The sequence below is a fragment of the Antennarius striatus genome, chromosome 3, assembly GCF_040054535.1.
Source record: "Antennarius striatus isolate MH-2024 chromosome 3, ASM4005453v1, whole genome shotgun sequence".
NCBI lineage: Eukaryota > Metazoa > Chordata > Actinopteri > Lophiiformes > Antennariidae > Antennarius > Antennarius striatus.
The window spans coordinates 14,769,849-14,788,999 of NC_090778.1; the positions used below are offsets into that span (position 1 = coordinate 14,769,849).

Consider the following 19,151-nt stretch of genomic DNA (forward strand, 5'->3'; position numbering starts at 1 on the left):
GTAGTGACCATAAGAGAGAAAACAAGAATGAGCGCCTGAATAAACCATTAAAGCCCACTTTTTCCACTATGTGGACAGAACTCTTCTTGTTCTTGTAAAATTTTGGGATTAAATAATACTACTATTCCACGACAACAATTGTGTCACCAATCACTGCATTACTAAAAGAAAATGCAGAATAAAGCAGAGACATTTTCGTATGTCAGATGTGAAGAATCAGCGAGGAATGAAAAGTAGATGTTTAGATTACTGGATAGTAAAGAGACGATGGCTTTATTTTTAATGTTCATAAAGATTATTAAGGAGCGTCTGATCTTGTTAGTTTAACAAGGCAGTTGTCATTTGATAATAGTTAGATAAAGGCGCCGTGATTTTTGCTTAAAAACATCACAGTCAAGACTAGACTCAGTCAAGTGACACCAAGCCACGTGTTCGTGTGTGTTTTGTGTTTTCTTTTGTATTTATTTGTTTTAGTGATATTTTGAGTCTAATTTAATTAATCTGCCATCCACCAGAGCAATAGGTGGCAGTAATTAACCCAAAAGTTCTTTATTTAAATTGCACATGAAACCAAAAAAAGAATGATATCTGGAAGTATACTTGTTGGAATTACATTCATTGAGGACATGGGGTGAATTTTCTGCGCGGGTGTGGCAGAGCGAGTGCGTTCAAGGATAACAGGAATTGTTTGTACTTATGATTGTGCATCTGGGTCTGCTCAAGTATGTGGTTTCACTGAAAAGAACATCATGTGCGAGTCAGGATACACTGAAACTTTCCAGCAGACAGCAGCTGTGTGAGTCAGATAGTTGTGCACGCCCATAAAAATATAAAAGCGTGTGTGTTGCTTTGCATTGTTGTACTTTGCGAGGAGCATTCTTCTGTAAGCCTAAATACCCTGAATATTCTGCTTCAATAAATTTCGAAGATTTGAGGAATCATCAAGTGTCCTGTTCATTTAACCAACGATCCTGCCATTGTCCAAGTCCAGAGACAACGAACACGAGGAGGGACTCCGAGGTGGACTGTCCAGCCGGACAAGGTCCATCTTCATACTGCACACAAAAACTAGAATCTCAGGCTCCGTTCCCTCACGGAGTGTGATTTGATTCTGCAAGGAAGACTTGTCTCACCTCAGCAATGGCAGTTCAAAGTGTGAGACAGTTCGTCTGTGATCGACTGACTGTGGCAGCGCAGGAAATACTGGGAGTCTTTGAAAGGAAATTGGACGATTATGAAGCAGAAATCATTCGTCAACGAAGAGTGTTGAATTCCATTTTTTCCTCTGAGAACAAGTCATATCAGACAGGTTGGAAAAATTACCAAGTTCTTTTAAAATGCAGTCAGTTCTGTGTCCAAACAATGTAAATCGTTGCATTCACGTTTGTTTGTTTTTTGTTAGTTTGTTTTTTTTATTGTCGAGCCTCACCTTGTAGATCATACAGGTTTAACAGGTTTCAGTAGGTCTTGTGGTTTGGAGAGAATAATGTGATCAACTGTAATTGTGTCTGGGTAAATACATGTTCTAGATGTTTCTTAGTGGTTGACACACATTAAGGTTCTTAAAACCAAGGACTGAATAAAACAGATTTTTGAATGTCACTATAAACTTTTAGATTTGAGTATTTTGTCCTCCATTTACCAAAAATCCAACAAAGTCTGAAAATACAAGACACTACAGTATATCTACCGGACAAGAAATTATACATTTTTGTGATTGAGAGGAAACTATATGAATTCCGAGGCTTTTTTTTTCTCGTCAGCAGCCAATATGATGTTACCTATTACTGTAACAACTTTTATAGTCTTGATATTTCTAACAGTTGAAAATCCAGAGCTGGACAGTTTGTTGTAATCTGGAATGAAGAACTCCACAAATACTTTTCAAAGGCTGTAATGTTGTTATTAAGGCCTATTTTATTTTCTTATGTTATTGATGGATAATCTCTCAGTTGATTAGACAAGGGCATCTAGGTGGAGCAGTATATAGCGCTGTTGTCTCACAGCAGTAAGGTTCTGGGTTCGATTCCTTTCTGTGTTCTCCCTGTGTCTGTGTGGGTTCTGTGTGGGTTCTGTGGTTTATTCCCACCTCTAAAAACATGCAGCGTTGGTGAATTAGTAACTCCAAATTGTCGCTGGTGTGACTATGAGTGTGCATGGTTGTATGTCTTTCATGTGGCCCTGCGATGAGCTAGTGCCTTATCTGGGGTGTACTCCACCCTTACCCGCATAGACAGCTGGGATGGGTTCTAACAGACCTGTGACCTGTAAGGTGGATAGGCGGTTGTAGATCGTTGCAATTGTCTTGTCAACAAAAAAAAGAAAAAAGGATGAACGGACTGATTTTCTTCCTTCAGAAACAATGAAGCAACTAATAGCAAACATGTAGTGTGACAAAAACATTAAGGTCTAGTTAGACAAGGGCTTTTGGATGTTTCAAAGCAGACTTCTCAGGAGTACAGTCATAGACAACAGAATTGAGGCAGCATGTATGTGTATATGCGTAAGTCTAATTAAATTCAGGAACAGCAAGATCTGAAATTTTCATTGATTTAAAAATTTAACCCTGAAAAAAAATCGCAGTCCTCATTCAAAAAAATGGTTGTGTTTCCAATTTGTACTGTCAGATACAGATTCTCTTAATCACAGCTGTTAAATATGCAGTATGTGTGAATATGTACAGCATCATTGTACCATTTCTTTGTCTATCTCTTTAGAGCTTGCACAGCAGCTGCAGGGGAGCCAGGACAGAGACTCCTGTTTGGTCCTGCCAAATCTTGCACATATTAAAGAGGAAAATGAGGACATCTGCATCAGTCAAGAACAACAGCAGGATGCGCAGAAACAGAAGTCTAATGTCACTCAATTGCCTACGTCCTCTCAGGTAATGGCCAACAGTGATTCGTCGCAGGAACTGGACTCTGCCCTAATGAATGAAACAAACAAAAATCAATACAGCAACTCAAATGAAGACGTATTATCTGTTACCAAGTTACCTACATCCTCAGAGGAAAGTGGCCAGAGTGATCAGTTCAAGGCTTTGGACTTCGACCTACTAGGGAATGTAGACCCTCAATCCAGCATCACAAACAAAGATGTATTATCTGACATTCAGTTGCCTCCATCTCCAGAGGAAAGTATCTGCCCTGGTCATTTCGAGGCTTTGGACCCTCACCTAATAGCGAAGGAACATTGTCAATACAGTGATTCAAACACATATGACTCCAAAGATATATTATCTGGAAAGAGACCTGAACCAGTCCCACAGAATGATCACCAACTCCTTTATCACACCTCTTGTGCAGCTGAGATCAGATATTATACCAGCAGTCATGGAAAAGCAACAGGAACAAGTTGCAATGAGTCAACACCACATGAGAGAAGCAATTATGATCACAGGTTAGCTACAAGAACTGAGTCAACACCAATTATGAACTGGAATAAAACTTCAACTGGAACTACTGAGCAAACAGTTAATGAAGAACATACTGTTGAAAAAGCATCAAGTAGAAGTGCTGACCCAACACCAGGAAAGGCATCATCCAAAGAAGGCACCAAACTAACACCAAATGAGAAAAGTATTGATAAGGAACCAACAATAAAGGGAAAATCTGAGCTGGCATCAAGCAAGAATAGCCTGAATGAGAGACCAACTCAAGTAAAACAAATCTATGAAAAGAAAAGATTACCTGAAAGTTCTGTTCTGACAGAAAGTAGGCCTCCTAATGTTGGGAAAGCAACATCAAGTACTAAACCGGCACATAAAGACTACTGGGATAAGAAAACACTTCCTGGACGGTTTGAGCCAACATTTGATAAGAGTGTGAACCCAACATCAGCTACAAATACTGAGTCACCACCTAAGACAAAATGTATCTCAAACAGAGGCACCAAACTAACATCACTCAAGAAGTATGATGATGAGAACCCAACACCAGAAGGAAATAGCGAGTTGACACTAAATAGAAAAAGTCAAGACAGGAGAACAACCTCAACCTCTGAATATGCTGAATCAACGCTGAAAGATATCCATGAGAAGACAACAGCAGCTAAGAGAACTGAGCCAAAACCACATAAGAAACCCAATGACCGGACAATAACACCAACACCCAGGACTAATGACAAACATAGTGATGGAAGCACTGCATCAACCACAAGCAGGAAGACCAAATTTCATAAGCGACAATACGAATGGAGCACATCAAAAGAAATCACTGACTCAATGCCAAATAAAACACGTAGGGATGAGGATACCACTTTGGACAAAACTACAGAGCAAATGCAAAGTGATAAACATAACAGAAGCACAACATCAATCAGCAGTAAGAAGCCAACGCCAATTCAGGAAGGTGGGAACATTTCAAAGGGTAGTGACCCTTTCAAATGTGACACGTGCGACAAAGTGATGTCTAATTTCAAGAACTACAGATTTCATATGAAATCGCACACAGTTGAAAAGACTTACAAATGCAACACTTGTGGGAAAATGTTCCGGGAGAGTTGGGATTTGAACAAACATTTAGTAATTCACTCTGATGTAAAGCCTTTCAAATGCAAACACTGTGGCAAAGGATTCAATCGGCAGTATAATCTTGACCTGCACCTCAGGGTCCACACAGGGGAAAAGCCATTTAAATGTGATACCTGTGAAAAAAGCTTCAGCTCATTGGTGAATATGAAGAAGCACATGAGAATCCACACGGGTGAGAAGCCTTATACCTGCAGCGACTGCAAGAAGGAGTTTGCAGATTCTTCAGCATTTAAAAATCATCAGCGAGTTCACTCTGGGGAGAAGCCCTTCAAGTGTTCTTTTTGCAAGAGAAAATTTGCCACCGGGACAACTTTGAAAAGGCACATCAGAACGCACACAGGCGAAAAGCCATTTAGGTGCAGTGTGTGTGAGAAGATGTTCAGTCTGAGAACAGACTTGAAAGGACACATGAGGATACACACCGGGGAGAAACCGTACACATGCAGTAAATGTGGAGAGCAGTTCTCCAACCGATTAAATCTCAACAAACACAAGAGTGTTCACGCCAGCGAAGCCCAAAGCTCCTCCAATACTCCTTAAATACATGTCTGCACGCAATACTTATGATGAAAGAGTGGTGCACGAAAGTGAAAAAAGGAATTCTAAAATAGCAATTTTTAATTCCACAGTTTTGAGTCTTGCTAAGTTTCATGGTGGTTACTACTCTCTTTTTCAATGTCAGTGTAACTGATTGTACTAGGAAGTTTAGAAAAAAAGTGTTTTTCCTTCATTATTGGGGTAATAATCAGAGAATAAACTGGACTGTTTTATAGTTTTATAGTTCACTTTTTTTAATAAGGTTATTTCTTTCTGGTTTTAGTTTCATTTTACCCTCCGTACTTCAGTTTGAGGCTCTAACTATTTATTTCGATAAAGTGGGACAGGTATTCACAAAAAGTGTCTGCATCATTTTTTTTTTTTAATGAGTGCTCTTTCGGCCTGTATATCTCTGTAAGATATATGAATGAAGACATTAATTCCCCTCGAGGATCATTAAAGTATTTTAAAAAATACCCAATTAAACGTCTTTTAGCTGCATAATTTTTTTTTTTCCCTCAAATCGTACTTCCAGCTCGTCATCATTACTCCGCTTCAAGACTAACAGGTCCACAAACTGATTTTTAACCCCTGGTTGGCAAAAACACGTCAATTATTAGTCTCGCTTTTGAAGAAATCTCAAACATTCTCAGAACTCACACTACAGGGATTTACAACCGAATGCAAAATATTGAAAAAGAAAGGACGAACACCAGGGACCATTGGCACCATAATCATTTTAGGCTCCCAGACCTCAAACCTCAAAGTCCCCATCTCTGCCCTGGAGGACAGTGATGTCATAGTTATGGACTGGCTAGAAATAAACCCCAGTTTAATCCCCTTTTGAACACCCGTGGGTGAGTGTGAACATCCTCAGACTAACTCAGAGTAACAGAGTAACTCCAGGAACCTTTTATTTTTATGTTTAGTTTATTTAAAAGGGGACAATGCAATTTCATAAAACACATGATTACACATGGATAAAAAAAAACAGAATTAGCCAGAAGGCTAGTTTTCATCTGCAATCCCCTTTAGTGGGATTGACTTCCCACTAAAGAACATCCAGAGGTTGCATCAGTCCATAAGGCTGAGAATTACTGTTATAAACAACACCGATGGTAACAAATCAGGTTGATGACACTCTCATTCTTAGTAATGTGTTCTGTTTGTTGTTGTTTTTGCTACTAATTAAAGTTCAACATAGGAAGGTAACACAGACAAAAGCTGGTGGTGCTTTTGAATCTTTTGAGCATGACATATCTCTGCTTCCAAAACAAACATGTTGGTATTTACTTCTGTTTGAATATGAAATGAAACAATAAAAAAAAAGACACTTGCTGTTTTCACTAGGCAAACAGAACCTGAATCATCAATTTGACAAAAAACAAAACACATCGTTTCTATTTCAGTTGTAATTCTGTCCACAATTTCTCACCCTAGTCCAATTATTTATGCACAGCCACTGTATAAAGCCTCTTTTCGACTCTGCTCTGCTCTTTTAACGTGACTACAGACAACTGGCACTTTACTTTCACATTTCTGTGTCACAGAGAACCTCAAGTGAGAAGCAACATTTTTGTGACATATGTAGGAAAAGTTTCAGGGAGATATCTGTGATGACGCAAGAATCAACATTTGTGAAAGTGCCCTATATAAATGCATTCCATGCGGTAAAAGGTTTTCACTCATGCCAGACAAAAACATAATTTGGGGTGGATGATTTTGCAAAAAAATTTTTTTTAACATAATTATCATTATCAGTGTGAATTGCAATGTCAACGCATCAGAAATGCTGTAGATTTATTGACAAATTATTTATTTCTGCCATTAAGACACAGTATCATAATTTTTTTTGGATATAAAACAACTCAAATTAACCAGCTGAAGCCATGCTGCTCATCTGTTCATGTAAATGAATTCACTTTTGTAATTTTAAGCTTCCGTTTGTAATTTTAAGATTTGTTTCCTTCCTTCCACTGAATGTCTAGAACTCCCACAATAATATGTCTGCAAGAAAGAGGAGGTTCTCTCAGATCAGCAGTCCTGTGACCATGAGAGGATCTCTGTTCAGGAACCTCCACAAGTTAAAGAGGAAGAGGAGACACTGCGCACCAGTCAGGAGGGGTTGTACCGAAGCAAGAGACTGATGCCTTATGTTGACTGATCAAGAGGTATTTAGTGATCAACCTCTACTTTTAGATTGTGAACAAATGCAAGGGCGAAGTGCAGTGGAGGAAGATCCTCTTGACAGCATCTGTATAAAATAGGTATGGTCTAAATCTGACAGGATAAACTGTGGTGTATCATCAACTAACTATCAAGTCCTCTTTCATACCCTCCGTGTAGCAAGTAAACAAGATGACAGGAGACAAAATAACGGTGAATCAGTAGTAATGACAAAAATTGTAGCGCAGCAAAAGAAGAAACGCAATGTAAAGAAAACAGCAAGGACAAATTCTGAGCTAAAAGTGAAGAACAAAAAAAAAAAGAATGATGCTAATATATCAGCTAGATGTACTGAGCCAAACCCAAAAAATCTTTTAAAGTGTGATGACTGCTCTAAATGCTTCTTGTTTTTGAAGAACTTGGAAGTTCATAAGAGAATCCACACGGGTGAGAAGCCATTTGAATGTAACTACTGCGGCAGGATATTCACTCACCAGTCTGTGTTGTAACTCACACTGGGTGAAAGTATTGAATTGTGGGAAAAGTTTGACCAGTTGACTGAGGTAACCAAAAACATGACAACTCACACCGGTGAGAAGCCGTATGTCTGCAATAATTGCAGGAAGAAAGTCAATCAATTGTGGCGCCACCATGAAGAGACACAAGATGATTCACACGGGTGAGAAACCCTACACCTGCAGCTACTGCCAGAAGGACTTCACAGATTCCTCATCGCTGAAGTATCACCTTCAGGTGCACACGGAAGAAAAGCTCTATGAATGCCCTGGATGTAGAAAAAGATTTATGCTCAGCGCAACTTTAAAAAGCCAAAGTAGAACCCACACAGGTAAAAACACTGCAACACTGGATAAGCGTGTGATCAACAGGTGACAGGAAATGCCTGATTTACTGTTATCTAATACCTCTAGTGTCCTTAAATTACCCATGATCCCATTCTCCTAGTGTGTCATTTATTATCACCGTACTGTAGATTATTTACGATATTCCTGTGAATGGTGGGTGTGTCTCAGCGGACCATCTGCTGCTGTGCTGAGTAAGCCTTGGTGTTTATGTCTTAAATTATTTTTCTTTTTGTGGCTTTGCCTCATTATTTCTGTGTTTGATAAGTGGAGGATGATTCCATGCAGCTTGTGTATATATGTATCTTCCACACTTCAATTACAAAGCAACGCATAGTGTATTAAACGTCCCTTCTAAGAAACAGCTCATCTGAGCTATGTTGTCATGAGCTTCTTTACAGTATTGATTCAACTATGAAACCATTGCGCTATCTAATGGTACAGATTTGCATTCTCATTGATTTATTTTATGTTATATGTTATATGGTTTTTTTTATTGTATGTAATTCAATGAATCTTGAGTTATTGTTTTTTTGAGGGTAATGTCTTATAAACTACTACGATGTTCACTTTAGCTCCATCTGTGGATTACAACTGCCTCTTTTCTTTGTTCCTTCTTTACACACACACACACACACACACACACACACACACACACACACACACACACACACACACACACACACACACACACACACACACACACACACACACACACACACACACACACACAGTCATCTTATCCTATAGTGCACTGATGTGCCTCTGTCAGACCACCTACCACCTCTTTGTACTGTACATATATGAGTCCGTGTTGCAGCAGCTAATCAGCAGCCTGTGGCTCCAGAGCTGCAGAGGGACCTGTATCATTTTGGACCATTAACAGTTCACAGCCGTGTTCATAAATCATCTAGATTGTGTTTGCACAGCTGGTCACAACCCTACAGTATGTTCACCCCTTCCTCCATCACAAATCACTTTCAAACAAGCAAATACTTGTAATCATCCTGGAAGACGTGCTGCTTTGTAAAGTTTCATTATGTGAATGATTGATTAAATGGAAGTCTGTTGGGAGTAAGTGAAAAACAAAGCACTCCTAAAAGCATCTCATGAAAATGCATTTTCTTTATGTGCAGATATACTATATCACCATTTATATACCCCAGAAAAAAAGACAACTTTTGTCTTCCAGAAATGTGTTTGAAAGGGCAACAGGGTTCTTTCCACACGTCACGTGCTGCAGGCCCCCACATTACCACCAGGGGGAACTGCAGCTTTTCCTTTCAGCCTGTCTGCCAAAGGTCAGAAACATTCCTGAGACTTTACGTCATTACGATTTTTACGTCATTATTGTGTCTGAATTAACCTTATATCTTTTGTAAATATGAAACTTGTACTATAAAAGAATTCTAAGGGATTTAATGTGTCCTCAATTGTATTTTTGTTTTGATGATTTTTACATTGATTTTCGTACCCTAGTCCTATAAGTGTTGTGTATTTTTATCAATAGGGAAATGTTTGTTTAGTTTTATCGATCCATCATTCAGGTTTTACTATAAACTGCAGAACATTCCATCGCTTTAGTTTTGTGCTAACACCATTGTGGCTTCATGCAATATTTAGAAACTTGTGTGTTTTGTATGCACAACATTGCTATAATGTGTCCCGGTCAGATCAAGTTGACAATGGAAGACTTTATTCAGAAGCAACACATTTGCACCATGTTCTCCACTCTTTCATGTCTATTTATTACATCAACCCCCACTGGTGCCCTTGATGCAAAAACACCTGCACCCTCATACTGGACAGCTTTGATTCCTACCACACCTGTACGATTGAGGCACTAAGTTTAACTTCTCCAAGGTCTACATTTTGTGTCAGACGTGTTAATTTTCAAATTCTAAATGTCCTTGACTTGGCTACTTTACAGGTGAATTGTCGTGTGAAGGCCTGTGTAGTTTGGTCTGTGTTTTCTGGGCACCTACCTGAAAGTTACTTTCTTTATGCTGTTCATTGAACAGAAGGAAAGACTGAGGATGAGGTTTGGTATATGTGGTGTGATTAAGTGAAGTTAGGTTTCCCATTTCATCGGAACAAACCTGGCCTCTTTTATCATCAGTTTAGATGTTTAGTATTTTCATGTTTTCAATGGTTGATAATTACCTGCTTCTCGTGGCTGATATCAAAGACATATGATTTTAAATACATGCAAATCTGATTTTATGAAGACTTAACTGAATGAGCAAAGAATCTCACTTTAGCCCCGTCCTGCATGAAATACAATACCCTTAGCCCAAATCTTTTTTTCAGTGTCTTAACACGTCTTCAGCCATAAAATCCAAGGTTTTTTGTTTAAAATGTAGAAATTTACAAAACCTTTGCGATAGATTCTGAAAAACACACACAAATTGATCACCAGCCCCAGAAAGTCCCTTGAGATGATGAATTTTCAAGAGTTGCTAATTGTAACCTATGAACCCCCCCCCCCTCCCCCTCCATGACTTGCCACTGGGTTTGGGTGTATTAGATGACATAACAGTGTCCACTATAGTGTCACTATGACATCAAAAGTAATGCTTGTAGAGAAAAAAAACAATAGTTTCAATAGTTGTCCACTGTAGACCTGTAGGCAGTTTAGTTTGTTAAAGGTCTCATATTATGCTTTTTTTTTTTAGTTCATGTCATTCCAGATGTCCAACTACAATGTATTTGAAATATCTTACCCTAAAGTGATCCGTGTTCTTCAATATCTTTCAATGAATATTAAGAAAATCACTTCCATCCCGAAAAGCTTGGTTTTAATGGTCCGTGGCTTTAAGGTCCCTGTCTCCAACCCCGTCCCCCCTCTGAGTTTCCTCAATCAACAACTCCCTCCTCCCACACGTTCACGGCGTTTTGTTTTGATCCAGTGTCGGAGCAGTCGTGAATCTGAAACTTTTATTTCAGTAACTTCGTTACTACATATTCCGCTCTTATTTTTCTTGTATTTGTCTTTCTTGTTAACTGTTGATTTCTCTGCGCTGAGCGTGAAGCTGCTGTCAGCTGAACGTGACCCCGTTGGTCATTCTGTAAACACTACATGGGCTGATCCTACTGAGACCAATTAAATTCTACGCAATGTCGGTAAATATTGCGTAGAATTTAAAACACACAAACGTGTCTGCAAACGGTACAAAAATCAGTGGCGACGACAACTGATGTTTGACAGGATGTGATTAAAGCTGTTTCCCGACAATCGTCACGCACAATGTGCAATCGCTAGCTAACAACACCGAGCAGCGAAGCTACCGCCGCAAAGCAGCTAACAGTTACCTGTAAGTTGTACAGTGCGCTCTCGTTCTTTGCGGTTAATGCATTCCAGGAACCACACACAATTAAGGAATCCGTGTTCGAGATCGCGATCTATTTATCTAATTATTTACGGTAATTTAAACGTTTATGAACCCTCCCCATACTGATATTAAACCAGCTTTTATCTGTATTACCTTTTCACACACTCTGACAGACTGTTTAAAGCTCTTTGGTGTCTTACGGAGGTCTGAGACTCACGGAATGTAGCGCGCTTCCAGATGCCGTCAGCCAATAGAATGCGCTTACGGTATCACGTGACTGCTGACCAAAAATCCACGATGAGGTTGAGTCGCGAGTGTTGATGCACGAATGTGTGCACAGCAATACAAAGCGGATGAGTACTATATATTGAGCTGTTGGCTGTTGGGTGCTGTCCCTACTTTATCTGTGTCCACTACCCTACATCAATTTAGCATTTTATTCCTAAGAAACTGTAAGTAAGAGAAAAATGCTGTCTCTCTCTCTCTTTCTGTCTCTCGCTCTCTCTGTCTACCTGTGTGTGTGTGTGTGTGTGTGTGTGTGTGTGTGTGTGTGTGTGCATGCGTGTGTATATGTGCGTGACTGTATCCAGCCTTTGTCTCCTACAAGACTGGGAATGAGTGATAAAATCACCTCTTGATTTCTGCCTGAATTATTTCACATGCAGGCTTGATGTCAGTTGAGCGTAACCCTCGACTGGTGACAGTGAATATCTGTTAGGCTGTAAATAAAGGCTGAGGGTGTTTGTTTATGAGCGATGTGGACGCACGCAGCTGTTTGCTATGACGATGAGGATACGCCTTGAGTAGATACGCACCCATATGCTAGCTGACTTCAACAGCTTGTGAGGAACTTTCAGTGTGTAGCTCTGAGCTAGGACATTACCCCACACCACTACCATAGTTTAAAGGAACGCCCCCTCAGGGATGACCACGCCCATATCTGGATGGACAATCTAATATGAATCAGGATAGATCGACATACTCTATCAATCACCCCGGAGATGATGTAAGGTTCAGGGATTTATGAATCTGATCGTTTTTGATTCTGTCCAGCCATAAATCCAAAAGATTCCAAATACTGTATCTATTGATGAAGGAAGCATTTCTTTTCCAGAATCAAGGATTTGGTTGGGTTAGGGACGACCATACGTATATATAGATACCTGAAAAAATTTGTTTTTCATAATACAACCCCTTTCAATCCCCCAGACTTTGTCCTTTCTGTAGTATTGAAAATTTTTTAAGGTTCAGAATCTCTGAAATATAAAAAAAATCCACTCTAGTGACAATATGTTGGACTCAGGTGCAAAATTGACATCATAAGTCATTAGAAGACATAAAAACACTATTGTAACGTATTTTCCATTAAAAAAATAAAAAAATAAGAACACCGAAACAGTTAAATTTATCTTAATCACGTTATTTGAATTGACCCCCCCCCCCCACACACACACACACCAGTCCCCCATTCAGAGAGACCAATTTAGGTCCAGCTGAACGGGATTTTCGTCGTCTATATCATATTTTCCAGGAGGACTGCAGCACTGGGTCTAAAATGGACACATAAAAAAAGATAAAATGGATTTTGTATATTTAACCAAATTACATAAAAGCCTTGGGCTCAAAGACCGTATCTGTGAAATCCATCATGGTTTTTTCAAGCCCTCCCTGGTGATCAGCTCTGGTGGAGCGTCAGCGCGCCTCCAGTTCAAACCCGTGTGCGCTCCGGCCCCTCGACAGAAAGTGTCTCAGTTACTAACCCCGTGATTAATGGACGTTTATCTCACCACAGTGGCCAAATCAAAGCTGTGGAGAAAGGGAACAAATTAACAAATAGGTATTTAGCTTTTCTAAGAGATCTAATTTTAAAAACCGCACCATTCATAAAGCCACGGTGCATAATTATGCCTTTATAGCTGCATAAACTAATGTTACTTTGTAATTTCGCGGTTAAATATGTAGCAATTTTGAGACCCCAGTTTTTCTTTGGCTGTGTCTGTTTGCGCTCTTTTTCATGAGTTGTGCGTGTTTTTGAAAATCTGAGCTCTAATTTTCACCGGATGTGGGACTTTTGTAGATTCAGTTGTGCCTCAGAAAGTGTTCAATGGAGTCAGTGGGTGTCAGCAGGTAGCTTCCACTTGTGATCATACAATTTTTGCTCCGTGACTTACTGAGCTGGAGAAACAAACCATATCCTCCTGGTTGATTGACAAATTGTTCTTTACTGCCTGGGATGTTCACCTTAGCTTCAATTTAACCACCTGTGTCGCTTGTTGTGAAATGGTGATTTCAGTATCTAAAGAAAAATGTGACAAATAATAATCTTTGATTAATATTTTGGATATAAATGCATGGAGGTGAAGATGATTTTCGATCCCAGTTTCAAGTTCCAATTAGTTTGTGATGAGAGATTTTTTTAAAAAATTCCATCAATAATGATTGTGGTGAAGAGGGAAGAAGGCCCATTATCTAGCTGTTCAAACACGTGTCTATTATTAGACTTGTATTTTACTACGTATAAATGCATTCTTAAACGTGGCGTGTCTGACAGACTAAAGCTACCAGACAATTAAAGACAATTAATCCTCATTACTGAGTAAAAAGCTTCCAAATTTGTAAATTCAGAGATTGATGTCAAAAAATACACATTATTTTTTCATCATCATCATCGTCATCATTGTCATCATTGTCATCATCAGGGGAGTTGATAGTTAATTTTGCTGCGAATTACACGCAATATTTTGTCATCATATCAGAAAGAAGCTATCTTTATTTCTCACCACGTCCAGCTGTCAGGGGTGGTACCAGCATGGTACCAGCAGGGGGCGCCAGTTTATCAGATTACGCGATGTGACTTTTATTTATTTTATTTTATTTATTTATCTGTTTTATATACTTATTTTATATACTTATTTTATATACTTATTTTATATATATATATATATATATATATATATATATATATATATTGTATACACACGCGCGCACACGCACGCGCACGCGCACACACACAAACACACACACACACACACACACAACCACTGAGCCACGGCCGCCCCAATTTGTTCAACCTGAATCTCAGGTTTTTGGGATCACTTAGAGATAACCAAAACATTACTTCGCTTGGCTCAGTAGTCAAATCCAGACAAACACTGAATTCAGATGTTTTTGTGAATCAGATCACCGTTTGATTAAAAACAGACATCTAATCGTAGTTGTGCACAGATATTGTCAACTCTCAAGCCAATTGAAGCTTGAATCAGTATTGTCTGCATTATTTCTCAGGGCTAATGCAACACTCCTCATTCACTTAATCTAAAAAGTGGTATTCTTGGTATTTATGGGACCCTATATCAGTTCTGTGGCTGGGCTGTCAACGACACATAATGTGAAAGCAGCTGTGGAGAGGAGGGGTTGAGCTGGAGTTGCAGCAAATCTTCCTCAACTCACAATAGTGTTTGACTGACTGGGTGACGACTTCACAGAAAAAACCTGTCTTCAAATGAACTTGAGTGATACAGATTTAGCTTAGCCAGCTGTTTTCACTGTGTGTGTCGGGAGATTGTAATCAGTGGCCACCAACCAGAAGCAACAACTGACACCTTTTGGTGGAAGTTTATTTGTATGTATGTGTGTGTGGGTGTGTGAGTGTGTGTGTGTGTGTGTGTGTGTGTGTGTGTCTGTATGTGTCTGTGTGTGTGCGTGCGCGTGTGTGTGCATGTGCGTGTGTGTTAAACTTCCAAAGAAAAGCAGTGTTTGTGGGGGGGGGGTTTCTTCATTTTATATCTTCCAGGAAGTCTGGGTGTTCATTCTAACTGACTTAGCTGATTAAATAATTAGTCACACAACAGAAAATTTACTTCATTAAAGGAGGTTATATTTTTCTCTTTGTTTCCCCCTTTCTCTCTCTTCCCATATCTTATTTTGGATGTCTTTCTGTGTCAGAGACTAAGCAAATAGAGTCGTGTGTGAGAGGCCTCATAACTCCACGTTCCTGAGAGACTGGGAGATCTCTGATGAGAACAGCTGTGTCTTCATTTGTCTGCCATGTTTGGCATTCTCCAGATATCTCTTTGCGGCTCCCGGCCCTTTTCTGTGTTCTGGTTTGACCTTGTGCTCCTGCGGAAGGGAGGCAAAGTGGGTCACATTTCAGGTGCAGCTATACGGCACAAAGTAAGGCACCACACTATTGAAAATGAGGGAGATAGCAATATTTTTCTTTCTTTCAGCAGACGAGTTGAACAGCTTTCTTTGTTCAGAATTATTTGTTTACTCCTTTAAAATCATTTTTGCTCATCCATCAAACCAAACAATATCATATAGCAAATCATAAGAAGCAAATCAATTTACATGAACTTATGTCAGTTTCCAAAAGATCTGTCACTCTTTCCTTAAGTTGGTGCCAGTATAACATACCTAGAACAAAGTGGCTGCAGCTTCTCAGCCTCTCTGAATAAGGTCTTATCAAAAAGAAAACTGCCGTAGGTTCCGTCTGTCAGAAATATTATAGGTGATGCAGAAATAGGCCAGGGAGCCTTTGAAGTCAGTGAAACTCAAAGGGTTTTGTTCACCTGAAACAAAAAAAGTATTTTGATGTACATACGTAAATGTCTGTGCTTCTGTATTTCGTGTTGTTACTGTTTCCAACAATACCACACACATGTCCATTTTTATTAAGATTGACATGAAATACGAAAGAGAACCAGATAATTAGTAAAATTTTCTCTTTGTATCAAGCAGGAAAGTCATGATGTGGGACTTTAATGAATCTCCATGTCTGCAATGTAACATGTTATATTGTCCACGCGCATAAATGAAACATTATGCAGCATGAAGAGAAAGCCATGACTCAAGGAAAAAAGCTATGTCTACAGATGGTAGAGGGGGATATGGTTAAAACCAATAATATTTTCTCCTATGTATACTGTTATATAAAAGAAATCTAAGCTGAGCTGTATGTAACCAGATGAGGGCCACAATCATTTTATCAGAGAATCATTGGATTCCATCCTGCTTATTCCCTTATTTTTAAAGACAATCACATCATCATCATCATCATCATCATCATCATCATCATGATAATTCCACTGAATATCAAACAGCGTAAGACAGACAGAATACTGTACATGTGAAACCATGCAGAACAGATGGTATGTGTGTTAGAAAACATGGGAAGAGATGGGAGTGAGCAGAGCCATCCTGCTATCGTGGGAGGCCAACATGTGTTCTTCAGCTCAGCCAGAGGAGGCTTTCACAACCGCTCTTCCTTCTCACTCCCTCCTCTAGCCCTCCTTGCCATCCCCTTGACCCCACCCTTTCTTCACCTTTCTGGTGTGAATCATCAGACATCTGTGCATCTCTGTCTACACTCCTCTTCTCTGTCCTCCCTTGTATGTTGACCCATCTTCCATTGCTTATTCACTCTTTGGGGGCTTTCATAATCCAGCTATCCCTCCCTCCCTCCCTCTCTCTCTCTCTCTCTCTCTCTCTCTCTCTCTCTCTCTCTCTCTCTCTCTCTCTCTCTCTCTCTTTGTTTGTCTCATCTGTTTTTTTTTTGGTGCATCTGGTGAACATGAGCTGTGGAAAGACAACAGACGAGTAATGGGAGAAATGTGTGGGCGAGTGTGTGCCTGTGTATATCTATGTGCATGACAACTTCAGCTGTGTGTATTGGCCAAATAAATGCTGTGTTTGATTCTGTATCGACGTTGATCTAATAACCTGCAAATACCCCTGACACGTATGTCAGTACAGTAAGTGTCCCAACAAGAACTGCAAAAAACACTCAATGTGCACCCATATATCAACTTGTATAACATTGTAAATACACTCTGTGGTCTCTTCTCCTCTCCCCACTCTCTTCCTCTGTCTAGTAGTACTCCCCTCTTTTTATCCCTCTCTTCCCCCCTTCATGATGCTAACCCTCCATCTGCACCACAGCTCTGCACTTGAATAAATAGTTGAGGACTGCGAGGCAGTATTTTATTTACGTAGGTCTCCATTGTATCGTAGCTAAATTGTGCATCTCAATGTAATTTTTTTAAAGACCTGAGGATTGGAGAGTTAAATCTCTAAGAACAAGAGAATGTCAGATCTGTTACTCTCAATGCTTGATAATAAATATATACAATGCGCCCTTGTTACTCACGGTTAATGCGTTCAAGGAACCACACGCGAATAACGAATTCCACAATATAGCGACAAACTATTTATCTTATGGTAATATAAACGATTATAATGCCTCCTCATACTGATATTAAACCTTCTATCTGTATTACCTTGTCCCATACTCTTCTCGACTGTTTAAAGCACTTTTATGTCTCACAGAAGGGCGCCATGTTCCGAGACGACCAAAACGTAGCGCACTTCTGGATGCTGTCAGCCAATAGAATGCACGTATGGTATCATGTGACGACCTACTAAAAATCCGCGATGAGGTGAAGCGGTGCGTGTTGATGCAGGAATGCTTGAGAGATTAGTGTATTCTACATTTTTTTATAACAACTGAATAAAATCAAAAGCGAGTTCGCTAGTTAATTTATTGAGGGATTGTAGCAACCCTCATAGCTAATAATGGTTTATAAGAAGGAAAAGTGTGTGCAGATTGGTGTTTGGCGTGGATCATTTTGGCTTTTTTCTTATTCAGGTGAATCAGGTACAGTTGACAATGGCTTCCAGCAGCTGCTTACCATTTGAATCTGGTTCTAGTCGGGGGACTCTTTACATCGTCCATCACAAACAGTGTTGTGTGTCTTCCGTTCGGGTTGCATCATGCTGTCTTATTTTGGGGTTTTTTTGGATGAACCAGCAAACAATAACCCTATCATTAAATGTACAGGAAGCCTCATGTCTTATTCTAACATCAAACGAAGATATCTTTTATTTCTTTTATGCCATTGTCAGTTCAGTATGTTGTTGTGTCTCATGGAAATGTCAAGACTGCTCATTTTTTATGTTTTTAATGTATTTCTGGCATCTGAGAATGAAAAGCTGATAAAATGTTGTGATTTATAGATTGCTTTATTCAAACTCTTGATTTATTCAAATCTTGTACGTGGAATGTGGAAATTTAAAAGTACTGAAATAATAAATATTGCAGTATTATAATAGCTTTGAAAGGATTTGGATTTGTCAGGTGGCCTGAATACTGGATTTAAATATAACAGTCATTATGTTCAGTCCCTCTGGAGAAAAGTTTGCCAAAAAAATGCATCCAGATGTTACAAAGATGGTTTCTTTTGCAGAACAGAACTAAAATAGAACCAACAGAACAATCTGCATTTATTTACCCATTTGTACCACAAGTTCTATATCAAAGAGTTGATTCCACATCGTGTCCCCCTAAATTTCTGCCAGCAATACTCAATATTTCGACTGTAGATCATTGCCATTGTTTAGGCATACCTTGTACACATTATGTCAAGTAACATCAAACTTATACTACCTGTTTTGTATGCAGTAGTTTCATATGAAAATATTTTTTATATACAGACATCTGAAATCAATAAGTTATATTTTCACTATAGGTATATAAAACTAAATTAAAGCAGTCTCAAACTTGCTTATTTCTGTATTTTTATTCTACCGTGAGAATAATTTGTGGTGAAATGTTAACTACAGATGCAGTAAAAATTATAGTAATACTGTAGGCAAACCTCGGTTTCCGACCACAATTCGTTCCGGAAGGCTGTTCAAATACCAATTTGTTCGAATTCCAAACACATT

The 19,151-nt window shown here is 39.2% G+C and overlaps 1 protein-coding gene across 2 annotated transcripts; it reads left to right on the top strand.

Moving 5' to 3' along the window:
- The first annotated feature begins 875 nt into the window (after positions 1-875).
- LOC137592980 (uncharacterized) lies at positions 876-8,668 on the top strand. Of its 2 annotated transcripts, XR_011035060.1 has the most exons (3): positions 876-1,309; positions 2,718-6,628; positions 7,057-8,668. XR_011035060.1 is itself a non-coding variant. In XM_068311519.1 (2 exons), exons 1-2 carry the CDS (start codon positions 1,141-1,143, stop codon positions 5,069-5,071), a joined length of 2,523 nt encoding a protein of 840 aa, XP_068167620.1. In that variant the 5' UTR covers positions 876-1,140; the 3' UTR covers positions 5,072-8,668. The 2 variants fall into 2 exon arrangements, 1 of the variants encoding a protein (XP_068167620.1); XM_068311519.1 differs by having other exon boundaries at positions 2,718-8,668.
- The last annotated feature ends 10,483 nt before the right edge of the window (positions 8,669-19,151 follow it).